The sequence below is a fragment of the Cucurbita pepo genome, chromosome LG03 (genome assembly GCF_002806865.2).
Source record: "Cucurbita pepo subsp. pepo cultivar mu-cu-16 chromosome LG03, ASM280686v2, whole genome shotgun sequence".
Classification (NCBI taxonomy): domain Eukaryota; kingdom Viridiplantae; phylum Streptophyta; class Magnoliopsida; order Cucurbitales; family Cucurbitaceae; genus Cucurbita; species Cucurbita pepo.
In genome coordinates, this window is record NC_036640.1 from 2,947,629 (window position 1) to 2,971,833 (window position 24,205).

Sequence of the window (24,205 nt, forward strand, 5' to 3'; positions counted from 1 at the left end):
CATTTGTGATTTCAACCTAACATTTGTGATCCAACCTTGTAGGTTGAAATATGCTCGTTTTGAAAATTTTGAATTCTTTGAATATTTAGTTGAGTTTACTTCACTAAGGTCTGCATCAATTAAGGTTGAATTATGCTCAAAATTTGAATTTTTTGAATATTTAATTTATTTTTTAATATTGTTCACTAAGGTCTGCATCAATTAAGGTTGAATTATGCTCAAAATTTGAATTTTTTGAATATTTAGTTTATTTTTTAATATTGTTCACTAAGGTCTTGAATATTTAGTTCACTAAGGTCTGCAAATGTTAAAATCCATTGATTAACACATATATCATTTATTCATTTGAAGATAGAAAGAAATTTTTGTTCCTTCATTAATCAATCTTACATGTTATTTATCTCATCACCTATAGATCAACACCTATAGATCAACGCCATTTTTCCTAGGTATAAACGTCGTTGATTCTTTTAATAAAAATTTCGGAATAATTACTAGCATGCTAGGATTATAGATGTTCCTTAATGAGTGGCAAATCCCGAAAGGTAACCATCCCCTGAACACCTCTAATTATGAATTAGAACCCTATTTGTAGACGGAAATTGAAGGCACCCATGATGTAAAACACCTCTAATTATAAATTAGAACGTAATTTTAGCAGGAGATTAAAAATGTCCCAATAAAAACAAGAACAAGAACAGAAAAATTATCAAAGCATCATCATAAGCTTGATTCAAGTATAGAAGTAGATGGATAAAGTTATGTCCCAAAACCATCAAACAAACAAACAAAAAAAAAAAACACACACACACACAAAGCATTCAACAGTTGATCATGCAAACAAAGCATAACACAGCACAGTTGGATGAGCGGAGAAGCAGCCAATGTGGGTATCCCAACCTTTTATTTAGTGCCAATTTGAGAACGCCCATCGGCCATCACTCACTCACTCACTCACTCATCCTCATAGTTCCTGCGGTGGTGATGGTGGCGGCGGCTGTCCTCGTCAGAATCACCACCCTGCAATCACAAAAACCCACAAAATTAATACCACAAAACAAATCTTATCATCTTCATTTTGAATTGAGTGAAGTGAGCTTAGCTTACGTATTTCTTGCGCCCATATCCCTCTTCCCCATACGCATACTCACGCTCCTCGTCCTCCGCGTAGCTTGGCTTCCTGTAATCCTCCTCCTCCGACCGCCCATAGCTCGGCCTCATCCGCTCCTCATCCCCATAATTTGGCCTCTCATACTTCTCCCTTCTATACCCAGAACTCTCATACTCCTGCTTCCCATACCCCCCACTCCCCTCTTCTTCCCCATAACTCTGTTTTCGCCCGGATCCGTACTCTTCAGTCTCCGACTGCCTCCGGTACCCACCAGACCCATACGACTCCGATTCCCCCTCCTCTCTCCGCCCATACCCACCACCAGATCCGTAAGACTCCGATTCCTGTTTCCGCCCATACCCACCAGATCCATAAGAATCCGATTCCTGTTTCCGCCCATAACCACCACCGGATCCGTAAGAATCCGATTCCTGTCTCCCCCCATAACCACCAGACCCGTAAGAGTCCGATTCCTGTCTCCCCCCATAACCACCAGACCCGTAAGAATCCGATTCCTGTTTCCGCCCATACCCACCACCAGATCCGTAAGAATCGGATTCCTGTCTCCCCCCATAACCACCAGACCCGTAAGATTCCGATTCCTGTTTCCGCCCATACCCACCAGATCCGTATTCTTCAGATCCGTAAGACTCCGATTCCTGTTTCCGCCTATACCCACCAGATCCGTACTCCTGTTGCTCCGACTCCGATTTCCGACCATATCCTTCAGATCCGTACTCGGATCCACTTTGCTGGTACCCATAAGCCGGCTGGGGCCTAGCAGACTCATAACCACCAGATCCGTATTCTTGTTCCACAGGACGAGGCGGAGCACCATAAGAATGAGGCTTAGGGCGGGAGTAACTGCTGTACTCAGCCTGGAGGGCGTCGTCGCCATAAGCTGAGGGCTGGGCATTGGATTCAAACTGGGGACGCTCGTAATCAAACTCGTTATCGTTGCCAGCAGAGTGCGGGTAGCAGGTATCTTCGCAGGGCGAAATTGGACGGCCATATGTCAGAAATAGGTCAAATCCTCCGCCGTAGGGCGTCGGATCGTACTCGTCGAAGTCATCCACCGCCTCATCGTCCCTCGTGTAGTACGGCATCGTGAAATCTCGTCGATCTGGAAGGAACTGCTTTGGATGAATCTATTGCGAGAGGAAGAACGATCTCAAATTGGGAATTTAAGTACTGAAATGGAATTTGGATTATCCGTGACTATACGGCGTCGTTTCGTCCTTTTAGGATAGGACAGCTGGTTGGTTACGCGTATTTGTCAACGCTCTCTCATATAAAGCCTTTGACTTTTAATACAACACCAAAAAATAATTTCCATTTAATTATTTATGGAAAATAATATTCTAAATTACATTAATAATTAAATTTTAAAATAAAATAAATAATAACATTATGGTATAAAAAACAAATTATGGTATAAAAAAAATGTAAGAGATATTAGGCATTCTTGCTTTGCTTCTCCTTCTTGTATTTGGTGTAATCCAAAACCAAATTTTGTGTAAAATCTCTCATACTTTCCTTCATCATTCCCTCCAATCCCTACGAATAACGAACAAATTAGCTAACTTTTACGAAAAATTATGAGCGTTAATGGATAGAGTGAGTACCTTTTCTGCAAATGGCTGAAGAAAATCAGTGGGTATGGGCGAATCAAAGCTGTGAAGATCGAGAATCAAATGATTTCTCAGCACACTTTTTGATTCTGATTCTGTTCTAACGGCATACGTCGCTCCTTTTACACTGATTCTGAACATTTGCGGTTTGAAATCTTTGCCCATTCCCCTCACCTCCCATCTCATCTGATCATTTTTCATTTAAATGTTAATATCTAGATATTTGCTTTCCAATACTGCATACTATAACAATCGTATTTGTCATTTTATTATAGACAAATATCTTGTATCTATTTATTGTTCTTATGTTTGTAATTTATGTTAATATCCATATAGGTATAGTGGTTTCGGTAAATATTTTTAGGTAAGTTGAGAATTACATACCATTTGAAGGTCAAGAAATTTAGCGACATGGCGAGGAATATGAATAGGGTAATCTTTGGCGGAGCTTCTGCAACTTAGTCTCACGTCAACTACAGGGCTAAGCTTGAGGAATAGCAATTGAAAAGATGGCATTTCGACTCTCCATTCACCCTTCATCGAAATAAACAATATCATATCATTATTACAAACACGAAGAGATTCAAACAACAGCAACAACACCGATAAAAAAAAAAAAAAAAACCTTGCTTAATTTTTCACTTTTTCCCGAAAAAGTAGCTCTCAACAATCGATCTTCGTCTCCAATATACTCATCAAACGAAGCCTGCGACGATAAACACGATTTGAAGAACAAAAAGATAGAAAATTAAAGAAAGGGTTTTGTTTGGTTACATGAGGAGACTCAAAAAGTGGATGAAAAGTGGAGAATCTAAGAGAGAAAATTGGTGGGTTTTGATGATTATTGTTGTTGTTCTTCACTGCAAAGCTTCTAAAACAATGCCTTTTCTGATGGCATTTCCGGTTGATAATAAGCTGTGGAAAGTGGAATGAAACAGCAGCCAAATTATGTGCCATGGCTCTGAAAACCCTTCTGCAGCACTCCCCAAAGATGCCTGTTTTTGTGCAATGAGAGGAAGAAAAGTACACAATGATTCACTATTGAAGCTTGAAATATATGAATGGAAGATGTTCAAATGATAGCACTAAGGTCCCCAAACCACGTGGTGAGTTTGGTTATTAATACCCATAGCTATTAATTTGTGTGCTTTCCCAGCCCATTGGATGGGCATGTATCCAACATTATATCATATGAGCTAGGACTTGTCTAAGATATGTAACCTTTATCATTTTGGGCATGTTTTCAAACCTACTTTTTAAGACTTACCAATTCATGATCTTCAACTTTGTTGAAAAAGAGCGTTCGTGATGAATTTTTGTAACGACCCAGATCCACTACTAGCCGATATTGTTCTCTTTGGACTTTTCCTTTCAGGCTTCCCCTCAAAGGTTTAAAACGCGTCTACTAGGTAAATGTTTACACACCCTTATAAAGGGTGTTTCGGTCTCCTTTCCCACCAATGTGGGTTGTGGGCATCTCACAATTTTTGTACCATTGTAAGAAAATAGTTGGAGTTAAAGATTAAACTTGTTTCGTAATGTGAAGCTCTAGCTGCTCTAGCTTCTAACCGCCACTTTTCATTAGACCTTCTTTTGGATATAGATTCTCTACCGATTTGGTCAAATACCTAGCGATCACGAACCCCACAACGGTATGATATTGTCCACTTTGAGTATAAGTTCTTGTAACTTTACTTTTGGTTTTCCCAAAAGACCTCGTACCAACGGAGATGTATTCCTTATTTATAAATTCATGATCATCTTCTTAATTAATCGATGTGAAACTCCCCGCTAACAATCTTCCTTACTATCTAGGGTTGGGCCACGTGATAACCTTAACCCTCCTTTTGGGCAATATGAAACATATATGAAGACTTATTCTTTCAAGCATCTCCCTTTTAGGAAATATCCAGCTATTGAAGACTTCCCACGTGATGGGATTAACTATGATAGAGACAAACTTTGGTTGTACTTCTATAATTTGTTCGTTTTCAAATAGTTATTTATTTGTGTTCACTCTCGAACATATTACATTTAACTCTTCTTTATTCGAGCGTATTGTCAATTCTTTTAGCTCAACCACGAATCACTATAACTACATTATCAAAGCATATTGACATTATTAATTTAGAGATATTGCTCGGATACAACTTATTAGGGATATCGACCCTTCACATATATCCTATTGGTATGATATAGCCCACTTTAGGTATATGCCCTTATGACTTTATTTTCGGTTTCATTCCTAAAGACTTGAGTGTTTTGATCGAAGTAATTTTATGTTTGATCGAATGGGAAAAATTAGATTCTCATTTTTAAAAAAATTATTGTTAAACAAAAATTCTTTAATGAATTATTTCTATGTTACAATATGATATCAATTTTGTTGCTTTCACATATATATATATACACACATGCATTCCACGTGCTATTTTATTTCATAATATATATATATATATATATATATATATATATATATATATATATATATATCACACGCACATTCCACGTGTTATGGTCTCAAATTATGTAATTGGCTAAAGGATTTTTAAAAATAGAAGAAACGGAGAATTTTAAATTTCCAGCGGGGGGTTAAAAAAAGAAATGAATTGGAGATGCGGGGGATCGAACCCCGTACCTCTCGCATGCAAAGCAAGCGCTCTACCATTTGAGCTACATCCCCATTATTTGCTATCATTGTTTCTAATATAATATTTACAAAATAAATTCCTCTTTAAAATTATACCTCAAAACACATTTTTTGTTGAGCTCATGACGGCACCACTGCAAGTTGATACAATTTTTTGTTGATGAACTAATTAATTGTCGATATTGGTGAAAAAAAAATAAAAAAATTACGATAGATACATGTAGTTCTGCTCTCACAATATGTATTATATATGTGTATATGCATCTTTGACCTCGTGGTCTAAAACAAAGCACAAGAATGACTAATATGATTTCAATATCAAAGCCTTTCATTTTCCCTCTGATCCTCATCCGAGTTATTTTCATACTTCAACCTTTTGGGCAGCTGGTACGAATCACTTGGTCCATCATCATGGTCACAACCTCTCTTAATCCCGACTCCTTCATTTTCATTAACATCTCCGTCTCGGTTATTAACGACAGCAACATCGTCATTTGAGGTCGATCCAAACTCCAACATTTTTCTTTCAACATACTTGTCGAACACCAGCGAGATGCCGATCTTCTTCACAGTGATTTCAGCTCCAAAATCAATGATGATCTCGACTTCATCGCCAGATTCCATCTTGAAGGTTTTGTTTGATAAATGGCCTTGCCACAAGTGATCTTCAGTTGACATTACTACATCATTGGTAAGAGGTTTGTTGGTTGTAATGACACCCTTTGTGTAATTTATGACTGATAAACTTGGAAGGTCTGATGACACTGCGTTGTCAAAACAAGAAGAGTAAACTATGCACACAATGAAGCCTTCTAAATTGCAATCAGTAAACTGAGGCAAATCAAAGAACACTGAGTGACCCTCATCTTTGTATGCAAACCAATCTGGAATTTCCTTGCCTGGAACACAAACTCCTCCAAATCCACTAACTGTCCATCCCTTATATTCAAAACAACAAGTTTTTCAAAACTTCGCTTGAATTTTGAGTATCGTTTTCAAAAACCAAATGATTATCGAATTGTGCGAGATAAGGATAGAGAGAGTACCAGTAGAATGTTTTCCTTGAAGGAGTTGGAGATGTTGCTACATCCTTCCATGTGAATGACTCTAATAGAGTCCAACAACATTTCCAAGCCAGGGATATCCATAAGTTTGGGGCAATTACTCACAGACAAAGCTACCATACGCTTGACATTCGACAAATCGGGTGCCCTTTCTAATGAAATGCAGTTTGATGCATACAATGAATTCAAATGTGGCGGTAAATCTGGGATACATTGAAGCTCAGTGCAATGATCCAACATAAGAGTCTCGAGTTTCATAAGGCCACTAATGCTTGATGGTAAGCTATGGAATGAATTGTCTCTCAAATCCAATTCTCTCAAAGAAATCAAACTCCCTATGTCTTTTGGAATTGTGTTGTTTGACAAGTTGCAGTTGTTTAGGCGTAGTGTTCTTAAGGCGTTTAAGCCTTGTAAGGAAGAAGGGAGCAGAATTGAGTTTGGATATTTGGTTGGTGAAATCCAAGACCAAAAGGCTGAAGGGAATGATTTGGATGGAGGCCCTTTACACCCACATAGAGATAGATATTTAAGGTTTTTCAGCTTCACAATAGTGGAAGGAATTCGTTGAATGGCTGTATCATCAGCTGTTAGAGTTATTAATGATACCATTTCTCCTAAATCCTCTGGCAAAGTACTGAGCTTTGAACAACCTGAAAGAATCAGAGTTTCCAGAGATTTTAACATGGAGAAACCCTTTGGGAGAGACTTGAGGCATTTGCAGTCCTTCAAGTTTATTAAAATGAGTGCCTTCAGTTCTCCAATGGTAGGGTGCAACTCAACCAAACTCTTGCAATCTTTGAGTTTTAGTGTCTCCAGATTGGGGAGTTTCGAGAAATCCGGAGTATACGTTAGGTAATGAGAATGGCTAAGATTAAGAAATTTCAAGTTCTTCAAAAACTGTTTACAAAGAGCAACGGAGAAACATCAGAGTTCATAGATTAAAATAGAACGAGTTGCGTATGGTGCACGAACTAAAAAAGGGGTGTGTGTGTACCTTAGACTCCTTCCAAAAGAATCTGATTTGGCTATATCTCAAGTCCACAGCAACCAATTTCTCCATATGAAAGTCTTTAGGTAAGAACTTCAAAGGAAATCCATGCCAACAGAGCCACCTTATCTCCTGAGAAATATGCTTGAAATCTCCAGTTAAGTTGACAAAGTTAAGTTGAAGTAACCTTAAATTCTGCATTTCATTAAACGCTTTTGAGCTCAGCTTTTCCTTGCTAAATCTTGGCAGCTTCAAACTTAGCCCTTCAATGGCATAAGTTCCCTACATGATTCAAAATTTCCATGTGAGTACACAGAAAAAGCTTAACAAAAGGAGAATTCATCAAAGAGTTTCTTTTACCTTATGTCTTGAAAGTACAGAAAGAACTTCCTCATGAAGAACAAGTCTGCTATGTCTTTCAGGCTCTTTTGGGAACTTTTCACGAACAATTTCTCTCCCCATATCTCTTAGCAAATCATGCATCATTAACTTGTTTTTGTCGCCAATTGTTAAAAGGCATCTCTGAAGAAGAACACTAATACCAATTTTTGGAAAGAATCCACAGCCATCTAACACTTGTTCAACATAGTTTTTGTCCACTCCAATAAAGAAACATGAAACATCAAGAAATATATCTTTGTATGTGTGATCATTAAGCCCATCAAAGCTGATTCTAAGCTTTCTTTGAATTTGATCGTCTGGAATTTTCTTCAGTTTGTTCAATGTATCTTCCCATTCAGCTCTGCTTCTACCAAAAAGGAAAGAGCCTAACACTTCAAGAGCCAATGGCAATCCTCCTGAATAATTCACAACACGTTTTGACAGTTCATGAAAGGTTTCCGAAGGATAACTATTGCGAAAGGCATGCCAACTAAAGAGCTCGAGAGCTTCAGTGTCATCCATTTCATCAACAGAGCAAATTCCGTCTACTTCGAGTTGATTTAGCAAATGTTGATCTCGAGTTGTTAGAACAATTCTACTTCCCGAACCGAACCATTCACGACTTCTCGCTATGGCATTTAACTGTCCTATTTCATCTACATCATCTAATATCAAAAGCACTTTTTTCCTACGAAGTCTTTCTTGTAACACGACAATTCCTCGGTCGACATTTTCCAACTTAATCTTGGTGGATTTTGTGAGTGAAGAGAGGAGTTGTTCTTGTAAGCGAATTTGACCATTGGGTTGCTTGGAGATGTCTTTGATATTGGCAAGGAAACATTTGGCTTCGAAGTTGTGATAAAGTTGATTGTAAAGTGCTTTTGCAATGGTGGTTTTGCCCATTCCTCCCATCCCCAAAATTCCTACAAAACGAACACCATTTGATCCAATATCTAAATGTGATGCCACAACTTTCACTCTTGATTCAATTCCCACTGGATAAAGAGCTATGAATAAGTATGTGCTGTTGAGTTCCCTTGATATCTTCTCAACGATCAACCTTATGAATTTGGCCTCATGTCTGCCATGAAGGGTTCAGAGTTACTCAAAAACTTAGGACATCAAACTCTTACTAGCAAATTTTCACTATCTTCATTCTGGACTTTTCTCAAACATGTTGGCTGCTATGAATTGTGGGCTAAATATACGTTTCTGTTACTAATTTGTTTGGGATAATCAGTGGATTCATATAGACTTGGAAGAGAATAAAGTTCGAAAACACAAAATTTCTACTCAAATTAGTGATTCTAAAGTCCAATCAGTTGAGAGAATGAATTAAAACATGTTAAAGCACAGGAACATTAGGGAGTAGGAAATAGATACCCATCGGCGATGTTTCTCAAATCCCAACCAGATAAATTTGCAGCTTCAGAGAGAGCCATTCGCCACCTAAGAACTCGATCAATGTCCGTGAAGAAACGCTGTTCATGTCGAAGAAACGCCTCTTCAAATCCGCCCGTTTGCTTCCTCACAGTAGATGGATCAACATCGTAGAATATCGGCAAAACCAATTGCCTCAAAGTTCTTCTACATTCCATGATCTTCACGAGCTCTTCCAAGCACCATCGCGAATCTGCGTAGTTTTGTGAGAAAACAATAACAGCGACCTTCGATCCCTGGATTGCTCGTTCGAGCTCCGAGGTTATGTCTTCGCCTTGTTGGAGCTCTGGATCGTCTCGGAAGACGTTGAGACCAGCATCGATCAATGCGTAGTAGAGATGATCTGTAAAGTTCTTGCGAGTGTCTTCGCCTCTAAAACTTAGAAAAACATCGTATATCCAACCGCCGTGTTGAGCTCGGAGAGGGTCATCGGCCATGGCTGCTTCCATAGTCGAAGCTGAGATGGGAACACAGTTCTGAACCGCATCTTATGCATTCCTAAGTCAACCTTTTTTATGAGTCGTCGTCCCTGCAGTGGAACCACTACTACTGCCGTCTCGCCCACGTTCCTTTTCATTTTTATTATTTCATTTTAAAATTTGAAGTCAACTCATTCTTCGGTTCCCTTTACTTTTTAGAAATTAGAGACTAATTGGAATCAATATATTCCCTTCATTTATTTATATATATAAACTAAAGAATTCTGCATGGGCCAAATTTTTATGGGCCCCATTCTTCTGCATGGGTCAAACTTCTATGGGCCCCACATTTTCGTGGCCCAAAATTCGAATGTCAAACTTTTATGGGCCCCACATTTTCAGTGGCCCAAAAAGGATTTGGGATACGTAAAACAGGGGTTCAATTTTGGATGAACCTTGGTATATAATGTATATACCTTGAAACCAAGAACATTAAATAAAACCCTAAACCCTAAACTCTAAACCCTAAAACCCTAAACTCTAAACCCTAAAACCCTAAAACCCTAAACTCTAAACCCTAAACCCTAAAACAGAATCTTAATCCGTATAATTTCAATCTATTTGAATGTCATTCAAATCTCAACGAGTATTTAACTTATTAAATAAAATAAACATTTTCACCGCTAAAGTTTATACTATAGACCAAGTTATCTCCATGAATATAACAATTCATATGCAACGGTAGACCAAGTTGTGTGCCTGCATTTAACTACTCTCATGCACGGTAGAACAAGTAGTTTCCATGAATATAATTACTATATACAAGTTAATCATACACTAGTTATTCGTAATTATAATTAAGCCAAAGTTTTATTTTACTCCTGGAATTATATCTTATACCTCAAATATCAAACAATCAAGTGATGACTATAAGTACTATAAAAAGAGTTCGACTTTGGTTTTAAATTGTCCTAGTCTGAAATACTTAGAGCTTCCTTGTATTCTATTGTTTACAAGGATAAAAACTATCCATGACAAAACCCAAGAGCATTCTTTATACATTCCAGAGAACAGGTAACAGTTGAGGAAGAAGTGAGTTAAAAAAGACCATCAACTAATCTCCCAACAGCAAGCTCACACCCAAAAAGAGGATGTCTTTACCTATTTAAGTTTGAAGTACAATATCACAATGATGGCAATAACAAGAACAGTACCTATGCAGGCAATTGTCCACTTATTTTTGTTCATCCTCCTTGACATATTGGTTAAAATTCTTTTGCTTCTGCCTATGTTATCATCCACACCATGAAGCTGCAAACAGAGGAAGATTAAAAAAAAAGAAGCAATTACATGATCATGTTCACTTCATTTTGGTCCTCTAATCTCAATAAGAAAAACAAACTAAAGATTTGCAACCGAACGATGCCATATCTTTCCAGTCAAACTAATGATTTGTGATAAAATAGCTATGAGATCCCACGTCGGTTGAAGAGGAGAACGAAACATTTTTTATAAGTGTGTGAAAACCTCTCCCTAACAAACGCGTTTTAAAAACCATGAAGGAAAGCCCAAAAGGGAAAGCCTAAAGAGGACAATACTTGCTAGCGGTGTGCTTGGGCAGCTACAATCACAACTTGATACTAATCTATATTTTCAGTCAAAAAAAGTTTTGAGTTTAATGAAATGCTGAAAGCAGTCAATGTTTTGTAGGGTGGGAGAAGGATTACCGTGTCATGGGCACGCAAAAGAGGTTGTCTCTGTGAATGCAAATCTTCTAGGATTGAGACTCCAAGGTCCTCAGTTTCAAGCATAGTTCTTTGGCTATCCTTAATCCGGTCGCTCGACTTGCCTAATCTCTCTGTTGTGCTCATTAGTCTAGTTCTTTGATCAGCTGAGACCTAAAGAACAATATGTTTTCATCCTCAGTATTAGAAAAATGTTCCATAAATTTAAAGGAGCAATGATCAAAGGAGTAAATATAATAAATTAGTTTCAACAATGATCAGAAGCTTATGCTGTTAACAGTTTCTTGAACTCCATCACCCCAACAAAAAGTAGCTTAAATTTATTGATTCACAAACAAGTAAAAAACTGCTAATATTTTAACAATTTGCAAGAGTACAAGCCACTAAATATATTCATACCGCGATGGTATCAGCCAATCCAGATTCCAGCAACTCATTGCGTGCAGCTGCATTTAAGTTGCCAAATGTAATTCGTTTTACTTCTCTTTTGAGATTGTTCAAATCTGATTTATATTCCCTTAGCTTAGCAAGAAGATTAGCCTTCACACTCGGCTGCAAAGTCCTCGCGTCGAGATTCATTTTCCGAATCTAAAGAGTTGCAATAAGATTTATGTCAATCCAATAATTTAGTGTAACAAGCCAATTCAATTAGTACCAGAAACATGTACAAATACCAGAGATTCTGCTTCATCAATACCACCCGTTATCTCAGAAAGCGTTTGCTTCTTCTGCTCTACAGAATTACGAAGAAGAAGAAAAAAAAAATCAAGCTCCAAAAGTTGCGCAATCGCAGTAATAAATCCACAAAAATTGCAATATTCAAAACGAACATGGACACTCAGAAAAGAAGAATTAGATCGTGATACCTCCATCTAGGGCACTGGCGGAGGTGCATTTTCTGAAAAGATTGGCAGAAAGCTCGCAATATTGACGCTCGTAGCCTTCGAATACCTCGCTCATGGTGTCCGGAGTATTGAGAATCCCTCAGTGCAGCTGTTGAGGTGAATTATTCTCTTAGAATGCAGTCGATAGACGAAGAAGGCAAACTAAATTCGATAAAGCTGAAAAAGCTTCTTTTTCTCTGCACATAACCAAGAGAACAAACCTGTTATCGATGAGGATCGGAAAGGTTGGAAAATGTTGCAGAGATGAACAGAGAAGCGAGCCGGTGACGGTGGCGGTGGCAGAATGAGCTAAAGAGGAAGCAAGCGTGTGTTGAACTTGACTTCGAAAAAGAAATAATTAAATTAGGGAGAAATTAATATTTATAAAACTTTATAGAAATAAGAAATAATGGTATGAACTTATAGGTATTTTGACTGAGTTCATTTCCTACCCATTTCCAGTAAATTTCATTGTTTGTTTTCATATAAAAATTAAAATTATTTAAAATTAGATGTAAACAATATCGATTTTCATGATAATTTTTAAAATTAATTTGTATTTAATAGATTTCTTAAATGTTAAAAAATATTATATTGATATTTTCTGTTCCCGAACATAGTATCTATGTAAATAAATGAAAATTTACCGTTAGAGTTTTTGGTCAAGCAAATAATATATTTTTATATTAAGCACGAGATATTTTAAAGAAAGAAAAAAGAAAAACAAAAATTTTATTAATATATTTGATATAATAACATAAATAACAAATTCTATTTGCGTGATAGAAGACGAGTTTAATCCCTATTTCATATATCAAAAGTTTGAATCTTTTTACTCTCGCATGTTAAACTAAAAAAAACATTAATACAAACGAAACTTAAAACAAAATCGTTCATATGCGAGTTAATGAAGTCCCAAAAACAAAATTTGGGAATTTTATTAGCAAACCAACAATATCAAAGATCCAAAAAAGTTGATATCATGGGAAATCAAGATGGGTCTAGATGATCAGAGAAAGGAGGATGTCTAGAATGTGGTGTTATATTGTGTGAGCAACAGTGGAACTTGTTAGTCTTAGTTGATGCATGGCTGCCACTCAAGTGTCTCACCTGCAAACATTGGAACAATGTCCCCAAAGGGGAAAGAAAATGACTCGGGGACCTTCCATGGAGCTTTTTGCAGTGTAATTTTTGAGGTGTTTCTGGGGAGCCCATAGAAGTCTGGTCCATTGAAACTTGTAAAAGCTTCTAATTTGTCAAGAGCACACGCCTTGGCACAGAAAAAGGGAACAAAAAGAGTGATGATTTGATAAAAATGAAGGCGTGAACAAATTATTAGCATATGAGGATGAAGAGTATACCTCTTCAAACACCTTTGCGTATAATGATAAGGCAATAGGGGCACTGTATATACCAGCACAACCACAAGCACATTCTTTCCTTCGTCGATCGTGTGGAGCGCTATCCGTTCCAAGAAAAAACTTTTTGCTCCCACTGGTCACAGCTGACACAATTGCCTGCCCTATATGAGAGGACGAGAGCTTTCATTTAGGGGAGATTCTCGATTTTCATAGTGAAAAGTCGCCAATAATTTATATTCGTGAGTATCTGGGTCAGCTAATACACATCTCGAATATCATCGTCTCAAGATAACTATCAAGCCCCTTCTACGCAAGGAAACTCGTAAGGTATTAAATCTTTGGTGGCTTGCTACTATCACTTGAACCCATTCGCTCAAAGCCTTATTGATCACTAGATCAACTATTGTGATTCTAAGATCAATTACAAAAAGTCAAAAGCCAGCGTCTGTTGAGATTAATCCATTCTAACCTCCAAAAAGCTTCCCACTTCAATAGGAATATCTGATAATTGTTAGGAGATTATGTGATATTCCACATTGGTTGGGAAGGAGAACGAAACACCATTTATAAGGGTGTGGAAACCTTTCCCTAGCAGACGCGTTTTAAAAATCTTAAGGAAAAGCCCAAAAGAGAAAGCCCAAAGAGGGCAACATCTCCTAGCGGTGAGCCTAAGCCATTACAGATTATTTTTCACGAATGCTATTGACACAGACAAACAAGAAGACCAAAATATAAAGAATCAGCACAAAATTTAGTTGGAACATACTGTGAGTCTCTCTCTTGAGTACTGGAAGACAGTAATTATGTGGCTGCAATCCTCCTTGAAACAGAGAATTCCTGTTGAGAAGAAGATGTTGTGGAGTGACTGTTGCTGCTAAAAGTCCTGTGAAGTATTTTAAAACTCATAAACTAGTAATTCTACGTTATAACGAAAAGTGATACCACTGTTGAAGAACGGAATAAAAGAGCGATAACTAACCAAAACACTTCAACGAAAATAATGATGTATACCATTTTCGCAAGACTGAACAAACTTAGCAGCATCTGCAGTAGTGATATGCTCCATCACCACCTTCAGTTTTGGAAGCCTCTCAATCAGAGGTTTCAACACAGTTTCAATGAAGACCTTCTCACGATCAAACACGTCGACATCAGGATTTGTTACCTCGCCATGAACCTACAAAGATTGTTCTTTCTAAATTAAAAGGAAAACCCGAGGACTGATTCTCTATATATTGGAGAAATAAAGTGTTCTATCAGAAAAAGTACCAACAGAGGCATATCATGTTCAACCATCTCCTCGAGGACGGGCAGACACTTTCCGAAAAGATCTGTTACACCGTCTTGGGAATTGGTTGTAGCACCAGCAGGATACAATTTTACAGCATAAACAGCCCCACTTCTTCCTGCCAATGCATCATCATGTTTAAAAAATAGAATATAACCACAGAGAATCACTAAATATGAAGTTCAATGGAAAATATCTTCCAAGAATTAATGTTGGAAGCTAAGACTTACTGGCAAGCTTGATCTCGTTGGGGCTCATTGTATCTGTCAAATAAAGGGTCATAAGAGGAGTGAAGTTGCTATTGGACGGTAATGCTTCCAAGATAGAATCTCGATAAGCCACAGCAGCAGCTGTGGTAGTGATGGGTGGCTTCAAATTTGGCATCACAATAGCCCTTCCAAAGTTACTTGCACTGCACATTAATAGTTCAGTACAAGAATGAACAGAAAATGTTAAAAGATCCCACATAGGAAAGATGAAGAAAACTCATAATCTTATACAAGATACATGAGTTAATCATCTCATTATCAATTAGCTTTAGAAGAAAACTCGTTTATTTAATATGGTATCTTAACGACCCAAGCCTACTGCTAGTAGATATTATCCTCTTTGGGCTTTCCCTTTCGGAATTCCCCTCAAGGTTTTTAAAACGCGTCTCTTAAAGAAAGGTTTCCACACCCTTATAAAGGGTGTTTCGTTCTCCTCCCCAACTGATGTAGAATGTGTTTCGTTCTCCTCCCTAACCGATGTGGGATCTCACAGTATCAAAGCCATGAATGAATGCTAAAATAGAATCATTTAGAATAGACATGATAAATTTACCTGTGAGGGAGAACAGCTTTTAAAAGATCGCCATCACGAAGATGAAGATGCCAATCATCAGGCTGAGTAAGTGTGAGCTGCATTTTTGGCCCCTGACGCCTTATGAACTTGAGTCCTTCAAACTTTTGCACAGGTGATTTCAGTGGCTACCATAAAGAATGTATCAATCAATGAATGGAAAGCAAAGATTTGAATTCAATCAAGTTTAGTTCATTGTTACTGATATAGTTCTTAGCAGATTAAGGGAACTATAAAAATATAACACAACACGATAATGTTCAAATTACATCCTATAATGCTCGAATAAGATATCACTAATGTTGATTGAAGAACAAATGATGGTAACAAAATGAAGTACCGAGTACCAATTGAACATAAATAGAATGGATTCTATCAATAATAAACGCATATGTACTTGGAACGGAAGGGCCAAAGTCTTTGTCATAGTAAAATCCAGAGACAACCTTGAGTCTTCTTTAAAACGATTTTTCTTCTGTTCAAATGAAAATATAAAATCAGAATAACAGATGCATTATCTAGTTCCCCCGTCGTTGATCTATTTGCGTAGGTTACCTAGCGCCGCCGTCGCTCGTATGCCAGAGAAGATAAACTGGGAGTCGTTGCGCCTTGGGGGGTGGCACGAGCTGTTCGTAGGTCACATGCCACTTGCAGATCTGCTGCCGTGAGGGGTTGAATCCACCGGAGTTGGAGAGCCACCAGTTCCCCTGCTCGTAGCTGGGTTACGCCGCCCAAACAGAGAGACGAGCTTTGGAATCACTTCTTTTGCTAAATTACGAAAATCGCCCTAAACTTTCCCATTTGTATATGACTACATTAGTCTTTTCAACTCCCTGATAATTAAACATATTTTACTTTTAAAGTTAAATTGTGCGGGAATCTGAAATTTTTTATGGTTTATTATTTAAAAATAATAATAATTATTATTTTAAAGCTTTTACTTTTCCATATAATCTTTATTTAAAAAAATCATAATAAATTATTAGTTTCTCTAATAATTTTTCTTTACCATTAAATAAAGCTTATAACATAATTTTTAATTTAAAAATTATAATTAGAGTTTGAAAGCTAACTAATTTATATTTTTTAATATAGTCAAGGGAAAATTGAGTGGAATAGAGACAGGAAATATAATCCCGACCTCGACCCTATTTATTTAAGGAGGAAAAAAAAAATTCATGGTTAAAATGGACATCCTTAAATTTCACAACTTCTAGTCACTTTCATTAAATATTTTTTTGGACTTAAAATAATAAAACACATGTATAGCATGTCATGTGTTATTAAAATTGTCAATATTCCCCGATCCATTTTGTTTTGTCGTGTCCCTGTTGATCACTATTATCTCTAGGTTGGTGACCTAACTCACTCCCTTCCATAACAGAATAAAGTATTTTACTTTTTTTAATGACAAATGTTCTAATGAAGGTGACCATGATATGCTCAATTGTTACAGTGGTATTGGTGTGTCAAAGAAGACGCTAGGCCCCAAAGGAGAAAAACGTATATTTTCCATTCCAGAAGTTCACGATCTCATAACATTACTCAGCTAAATCAAGTCATAATAAACTGGAAAAACATTAAAACACAAAACAACTATTACACAACAACATTTTCAAACGATAAAAACTAAATCTAAATATAATACAAACCAAACTTAGATACAGTAATGGTAAGAGGATTATCAGTAATTCCAAAGGGAATCAAGGGCATCATCAGGAGGCGATGGATAAGAGACGTGGTTGGCAGAAGAAGTGACCTCCAACCTCCAAAACCGCCCTTCATTTTGGGGCTCCTCCAAAAGCCCCACCCAAAACTCACCCTCCTCGTTCTGATCCTCCTCCATTGAATTGGAGAAGCAGGTCACCTGCGATGCATCCGACTCTGTTAACGGCGGAAGAACAGAGGATGAACAGCTTACCGCCATCTCCCCCTTCCCCACAGAGCTCCCACTCTTCTTGAACACTCTGCATATCACCCATTCCTTCTGCACCCACCAACCCAAACACCATATCTATCACAAACAGCAGCAAAAAAGGAAAGAAAAAGGTATAATTTTGACGAACCTGTGAAGAATTTCCAGGAAGGAGAGAATAAACAGAGGATTTGGAGTGTAATCTGTACTCATGCATGACCCAATTGGAGTTATGACCACGAGGGGCTCTGCCTTTGTAGAAAACCAGAGTCTTCTTCATACCCACGAGCGTTCGCCCTTTGAAAATCTCTTTGTCTTTGCCAGTGGCCTTCCAATACCCTGCCTGTGTGGCTCTGTTCGTCCTTAACCCCCGTGGGTACTTCCTATCAATCACGCAGAAAAAGTACCATTCTTTGTCACCCATTTTAGCTCTCCCTGTAAACAACAAAACCCAAATTTCAAAATCGAAAATTTCACCCATTTGAACACGTAACCAAATAGCTAGGAATTACCAGGCAAATCCCATGGCTCGCACTTGTTCAGATCCACTTCGCCGATGGCCGGAGACGAGAAAGAGGCGGAGAGGACCTTCGGGGAAAGATAGTGTGTGATCAATTCTTCGTCGGTCGGGTGGAATCGAAATCCAGGTGGCAGTTCCATCACCGTCTGATCTTCCTTCTTAAGAATGTTTTATTTTGCTCCGAAAATTAGAACAGAAGCCTTTTGTAGGGACAGATGCAAAAGCTTCAAATTTTACTATTTTTCTTAAATTAATTATTTATTTATTTATCAAATCTTATCCAATTACATGTGTACTTTTTTTTTTTTTTAGATGCATGTATTGTACGAGATGCATGAAATATGGCCATTTCTACACAAGGAATAACTCTAAAATTAATGCAAATAAAATACATTTTATTTTAATGGCTTAACTTTTGGGCAATTAATTAAAAAAAAAATAGAATTGAAATTGTGGGGGAATGGTGTAATTTTGGTTAATTAAGTGAAAAAAAAAATGAAAAAAAAAAAGTCATTGTGTTAGTTGCTATCTGCCTAAACAAAAAGTCTTCTACTTTATAACTATATAAAAATGTCTTCGTGTGGAAGATATCCATATTTTCCATGTTTTTTTAAGGTTAATTTTAATGTTTTTTTTTTTAAGATTAACTTTAGTTTTTTAATTTCAAATTACAAATTTAATATTTAAACTTTCAATTTTTTAAAAAAATTAATAGATTTGTTTAAATATAAATTTTAAAATTATATTTAATAATTAATTAATTTTATAGAAACTAATTAAACACAAAATTAAAAAGTTAGGTTTTACTTTTAAATAGGTAACCTAATCTGAATTTATTCAAAAATATTTGTCATGTGATTAGCCTATGTCAACCAACAATTTTTGTCCATAAGTATGAATTAGTATAATTAAGTATAATTTAGTATGTTTAGGCTATAAACACCCTTTTGTCTTTTAATAGATATTATTCAAACTANTTTTTTTTTTTTTTTTTTTTTTTTTTTTAACTATTTAACATGAAAGGATTTTTTTTTTTTGAATTTATATCGAAATTGAATAATTTATCTAATTTTTTAAAATAAAAATATTTTAAATAATAGACATATTTGATTAAATTTGTTGGAAGGAGGGAGTTTTATTTATTTATTTATTTTTGGGTAAATCAAGCGATTTATTTAAATTTAAATTTTATCATTTTTATTATACACAAAATAAAATAAGATCAATTAATTGGGCATTTTTGGAATTTTTGAAATTAGTATTCACATCAATGGCATGGACGGAGCCAATATGCATTACCTAACCTAAAATGACGACTTCAGGCTCCACTTCTATACTTTTCATAACATGTGAAAGGACTAAAATACCCTTTATTTATCTAAATATCCTTCTATAATTAAATTTGAGACTTTTTTTTTTTCTCGATTTGGATATATCCCTCTAAGTTCAATCAATCAACACCCCTCCACGTTTGGGACTTGATTGAATGCCACGTGGATAACTGAGCCCAGTTATTCCGACAATATAGTACGAACATATTTCACACTATATTAAATAGTTTATTTTGTGGGCTATTTTCACTTAAAATTTAATTATGTATAATTAATGTCCGTTTTCTATTGGCGATGTATATATAATTTAAATTAAAAAATAAACTTTTTTTTTTTAATTTACAAAGTTTGATCAATTATTTTCTTTATATACAGGAAAAGTATACTCCTCTTTCTAATTATAAATATTCTCTCTTTTTATCTTAATTATTTATTTTTTGTCGTTTATTCTTTTCTGGCAAAATAAATCCAGCTTTTTTTTTTTTTCCTTAAAGAAAATTAAAATAAAAAAATAAAAAAATTGTGGCGTAAATAAAGTGGCATTACAATTATTGGTACGTTGGGTTTATACTTCCCATTATTGGTTTCATAAAAATTAATATTGGAAATTATTTACCCATGCATTGAATTCAGCGTGGCTGCTTTTTTCCATTTTCTGAAATTTCAATCTCAACCGTCAAACTCTTCTCTTCATCACACGGCTGTAAATCAATCACTCAGTCAATACTCGATATCTGCCACGTCTGATTGTACATCCATATTGTTCTCTTTCAATGAAAGCTTGGACCAATCAGAGACTTGAGCTGCTGATGTGGAGGGGAAGTAACATCCATACGACAGCTGCTCCACATTTCTCCACGTGGCATCACACAAGTGGTGGAAAAGCATGGGTTGTGTGTGACAACGGTTAGGCAACCCAATTAGATATTAATCAAAATTTGCGGTTCCGTAATCTGACTTCTAAGCAGTCGTGCGGAATTTTTTTAGATTTTAAATATTTTATTTTATTAATTTCTACCTTATAATCTAACAAATTTAAATAAATATTAATAATATTTTTTAATCTTCTTACCCTAAATATAAAATATAAAACTCAATATCCAATCAGAATTTTTTTAAAAAAATTGATAATTACTGCTTGTGTTTTTTTTACGGTGATCTAAAAATATCTTCAAGATCGGCTTCATTGTAGTAGCACTTCTAATAAATTCTTTATCACATCGGGATTTAGAGTTATATGTTGTAGTCATACGATACAATTGTACCACGGTAATAATTAATGATAAATAAATGATGAAAAATCAATTATTTACGAGGTGAAATTGTAGATAAGAACCAATAAAGAACAATAATGGAACCAAAAAATGTACCCGAAGAAATTATTAGGTGAGGACGAAACCATATTGTTCTATAAAATTTAAGGGGTTCATATGATTTAATAATTTGATCAACCAGACTATTCAATCCAAACCATAAAAGTTGGATTGNTTATTATTTAACTAATTTTCTTTCTTTATTTTTTTTTTTTTTTTTTAGAGTCAACCGACTAATTACAAATTATGAGATTCCAAGTTTTTGTAAAGGGGAACAAACATTTCTTATCAAAACTCTGAGGCTAACGACCATATGTAACGGACTAAATGGATAATATCTACTAACGGCGATTTCGGGCTATTACAAATAGTATCACAGCTAGACACTCTAGAATGTTGGACTCAAGGGGTGGATTGGATTGTGAGATCTCATGTCGATGGCTGGCCCTCAAGAGCACATCGATTGAAGAGGGGAACAAAACATTTCTTTACACAACCCAACACAACTCTTTTGAAGTCACCAACTCGATCAACCCAAAACTCGAGAAAATAATAAAGAAAATTAGGTTAGGAGGTGGGAAAAAGAAAAAATGGTTGAGTAATAGAATGGATTTGGCATGAGAAACGAGCTTCCATGAAAGAAGGAGGAAGTTGTATAGCTAGAAACGACTAGCCGACCAAAAGTTAATGGTTGTCGGCAAGTCATCCTTGGCTGAACCACTTCAAGTCTCCTTCCACATGCAAGAGCTTCAGAAGAACAAAAACAAGAACAAGAACCAAAACGAGAAGGAGAAGAGTTGCGTAGACAGGACATGAACCAATCGGAATTTATGAAGAGAATAATCTCACGCCTTTGTTTAAGATATTTTTGTTGGACTTTTGTTACTCCAAACAAATTAAGTAAAACAACTTTTATCCGTTCGAAAGTTGGTCCAACCTATATCTTCAAAAATATTTTTGACATCATTTAAATACTTTCTCGATTCAATTCATATGTTGAAACGTATTTAGTCAAGTCAATCCGTTCAATTCGAAAACATCGTTCACAACCCAACTCAACCCTACATTTATAATGATTACGAACATTAATTTTTTTAAAAGAATTTATAACTGACATTACCGATGTATGGTAACACAACCTATAAACATCCATCATCATTGAAGACATGAACGAGTACCCAACAAAACTAGAATTTAATAGACATCTACAACAGCCTGTACATTGAGTTAGGCAAGAAGTCATTGCTGCATACGCCCACAAACGACACAAAAGCAATTACTGTATCTTCTAAGATATCACGGACTTGCATATATTTGTAGTTTAAGTCTTATTCAAACTCATTGTATGCGATACTTCCACCATGATTAAAATATGTATCAAATCGTCCAGCTTTGATGTTATGAAAGAACGCCCAGTTGATGGGCTTGGTTGGTTCTATTTTTTTTAAATAGACATAAAATTCGCGACAAAATTTGTAATTTAATCGTACGAGCGAACGAAATCATGGGTAAACAAAATGATAATGCAAATAAGAAATTTAGGACAAGGCAACCTCCATAAACTTTACAAACTCATTGAAATCAATTTTTTGATCATTGTTATGATCAAATCTGGCTATCATTGATTTGCAGTCATGGATGAATATGGTATTATTAGAGGCAAGCAGGCCCAGAACTGTGTGCAATTCCTGTGCATCAATGAACCCATCTCTGTTTCTATCAAACACATTGAACGTTTGCTTCAACTCTTCCAAGCTCGGTTCATTCTCTTCAAACATGCCTCTTACTTCATCCCTTCCAAAACATTCATCAATTTCATCATCCTCTTCTTCGTTGCAATAAAGCTCTAATTTTTCCATCACAGATTTCACTTCTTCTCTGCTCATTAACCAATCTTCCTTGCCCTCTGATTGCGAGGCTCTGCTTTGTGGTGCAGCCTTCTCTTTTGGGGGCGATTGAAAGAATGAGAAGACTAGAGAGATGAGGTCGTGTATTGTGTCGGCGAAGATCGATGCCCGATCGATGAAAACGAGCGGCGGTGTCGTTGTCGTGGTTGACGGGATGAGCTGCAGATTGATGGTGGGTTGTGGGTTGTGCATTGTGAGTAGATACTCGAGTTTGAAGAACATGGATACTGATTTTGTAGTTGTGTTGTTTGTGGAGGGAATGTGGTGAATTGGTGATGGGGGGAATGGGTTTATATAATTGTGGTCAGCTTTGGAGGTTGAAATTTGGAAACTTACCGGCGTGTGTTGGTGCCATTAAGATACAATAATGTTCAACGTGAATTGATGTGTTTGGGAAACTTCAATCCATTTTCAAGTTTCCTTTTTTTTCTTTCCTTTTATCATATTAGGAGAAAATAACAAGTGGGTTTTTTTTAAAAATCGTTTTGGCCCACGCCCTCTCGTTCACAGAGCCCGTTGTCGGCTCTGATACTATTTATAATGGTCTAAAGGATCTCACAATCCACCCTCTTAGGGGCTAGCGTGCCAGCGTCTTCACTGGCACACTGCCGCCTGATATCTGTCTCTAATACCATTTATAACAACCTTAGCTCACTGCTGTTAGCCTCATTATTTTAGCCTATTACGCATTGTTGTTAAACTCAGTGCCGGTATAAGTAGATTTCCACAAACTTATAAAGGATGCTTTGTTCCTCTTTCCAACTAATGTGAGATCTCATAGTTATTTATTTTTTAATCTTTCACGTCCAAATCTAGTTATATATTTGACATTCAAGTAAATGAGAGGTACATGAATGAACCAAGACCATATCCATAAGAGAACGAGTCTAAACATACCATGATTAAGAAAAGTTTTGCAATGTATTATTGGTTCGTGGGATTGACGGACACAATGCAAAATCTTTCTTAAACTTACCGAGTAAATACTAACAAAAATACATTTTTTTAAATTCGGGTTTTTGAAATTTATATTACACGACTAATCTTACCTTAGTATTGATTGGATAATTCAAATACACGTGAAACAAAACTCAAGCTTATTATCTATCAGCAGTATTTAAGACTAATGACGGGACAAATACAAGAGTTTTCGATGAATTTACATATATATTTTTATAAGTATTGTAGTAAGACTTTGAGACACCGAGGGTCGTAAAGATATAAGATTAAAAAAATAGTTTGATTTGATTAATGGAAGACGGAGTCAAATTTGATTAGTTTAATTAAATGGAGTAAGTTGAATAATTGAAGATTATAAGGTATAAAATGATGGTAGAAATTAAATAATGTTGGGTATATAATTTAGAGTGGGTATCTATCACTTTTCACACGCGCATACAAAGTTCCAAATGCAAGA

At 36.2% G+C, this 24,205-nt stretch overlaps 7 protein-coding genes and 1 non-coding gene across 10 annotated transcripts; all 8 read right to left on the minus strand.

Moving 5' to 3' along the window:
* Positions 1–694: 694 nt before the first annotated feature.
* Positions 695–2,282, minus strand: LOC111791157 (uncharacterized protein At5g39570-like). The gene is made up of 2 exons (XM_023672395.1): positions 1,108–2,282; positions 695–1,020 (listed from the first exon to the last, which is right to left on the minus strand). Exons 1-2 carry the CDS (start codon positions 2,215–2,217, stop codon positions 955–957), a joined length of 1,176 nt encoding a protein of 391 aa, XP_023528163.1. The 5' UTR covers positions 2,218–2,282; the 3' UTR covers positions 695–954.
* A 263-nt stretch (positions 2,283–2,545) lies between these two features.
* LOC111791159 lies at positions 2,546–3,768 on the minus strand. The gene is made up of 5 exons (XM_023672400.1): positions 3,517–3,768; positions 3,368–3,448; positions 3,127–3,276; positions 2,737–2,928; positions 2,546–2,668 (listed from the first exon to the last, which is right to left on the minus strand). Exons 1-5 carry the CDS (start codon positions 3,697–3,699, stop codon positions 2,567–2,569), a joined length of 708 nt encoding a protein of 235 aa, XP_023528168.1. The 5' UTR covers positions 3,700–3,768; the 3' UTR covers positions 2,546–2,566.
* A 1,584-nt stretch (positions 3,769–5,352) lies between these two features.
* On the minus strand, positions 5,353–5,425 carry TRNAA-UGC. Its single transcript has one exon. It is a non-coding gene; the product is annotated as a tRNA-Ala (tRNA).
* Positions 5,426–5,530: 105 nt separating this feature from the next.
* Positions 5,531–9,885, minus strand: LOC111791155 (TMV resistance protein N). The gene is made up of 5 exons (XM_023672393.1): positions 9,209–9,885; positions 7,805–8,906; positions 7,451–7,726; positions 6,439–7,353; positions 5,531–6,331 (listed from the first exon to the last, which is right to left on the minus strand). The coding sequence occupies exons 1-5, from the start codon at positions 9,712–9,714 to the stop codon at positions 5,711–5,713; spliced, it is 3,420 nt and encodes a 1,139-aa protein (XP_023528161.1). The 5' UTR covers positions 9,715–9,885; the 3' UTR covers positions 5,531–5,710.
* Positions 9,886–10,657: 772 nt separating this feature from the next.
* Positions 10,658–12,652, minus strand: LOC111791160 (vesicle transport v-SNARE 13-like). Its single transcript, XM_023672401.1, has 6 exons — positions 12,535–12,652; positions 12,296–12,422; positions 12,104–12,162; positions 11,829–12,017; positions 11,412–11,582; positions 10,658–10,995 (listed from the first exon to the last, which is right to left on the minus strand). The coding sequence occupies exons 2-6, from the start codon at positions 12,387–12,389 to the stop codon at positions 10,846–10,848; spliced, it is 663 nt and encodes a 220-aa protein (XP_023528169.1). The 5' UTR covers positions 12,390–12,422; positions 12,535–12,652; the 3' UTR covers positions 10,658–10,845.
* Positions 12,653–13,211: 559 nt separating this feature from the next.
* LOC111791158 (dihydroorotase, mitochondrial) lies at positions 13,212–16,558 on the minus strand. 3 transcript variants are annotated; one of them, XM_023672397.1, is made up of 9 exons: positions 16,358–16,558; positions 16,200–16,277; positions 15,785–15,930; positions 15,193–15,374; positions 14,944–15,080; positions 14,686–14,851; positions 14,441–14,557; positions 13,675–13,835; positions 13,212–13,583 (listed from the first exon to the last, which is right to left on the minus strand). In XM_023672397.1, exons 2-9 carry the CDS (start codon positions 16,227–16,229, stop codon positions 13,389–13,391), a joined length of 1,134 nt encoding a protein of 377 aa, XP_023528165.1. In that variant the 5' UTR covers positions 16,230–16,277; positions 16,358–16,558; the 3' UTR covers positions 13,212–13,388. The 3 variants fall into 3 exon arrangements, with proteins under 3 accessions (XP_023528165.1, XP_023528167.1, XP_023528166.1); XM_023672399.1 differs by having other exon boundaries at positions 16,249–16,277; positions 16,358–16,557; XM_023672398.1 differs by lacking the exon at positions 16,200–16,277 and having other exon boundaries at positions 16,358–16,557.
* A 736-nt stretch (positions 16,559–17,294) lies between these two features.
* Positions 17,295–18,439, minus strand: LOC111791093 (NAC domain-containing protein 100-like). Its single transcript, XM_023672295.1, has 3 exons — positions 18,230–18,439; positions 17,869–18,152; positions 17,295–17,789 (listed from the first exon to the last, which is right to left on the minus strand). The coding sequence occupies exons 1-3, from the start codon at positions 18,375–18,377 to the stop codon at positions 17,487–17,489; spliced, it is 735 nt and encodes a 244-aa protein (XP_023528063.1). The 5' UTR covers positions 18,378–18,439; the 3' UTR covers positions 17,295–17,486.
* A 3,975-nt stretch (positions 18,440–22,414) lies between these two features.
* LOC111791645 (probable calcium-binding protein CML30) lies at positions 22,415–23,148 on the minus strand. The gene has a single exon (XM_023673050.1). The coding sequence runs from the start codon at positions 23,008–23,010 to the stop codon at positions 22,420–22,422; it is 591 nt and encodes a 196-aa protein (XP_023528818.1). The 5' UTR covers positions 23,011–23,148; the 3' UTR covers positions 22,415–22,419.
* Positions 23,149–24,205: the final 1,057 nt, after the last annotated feature.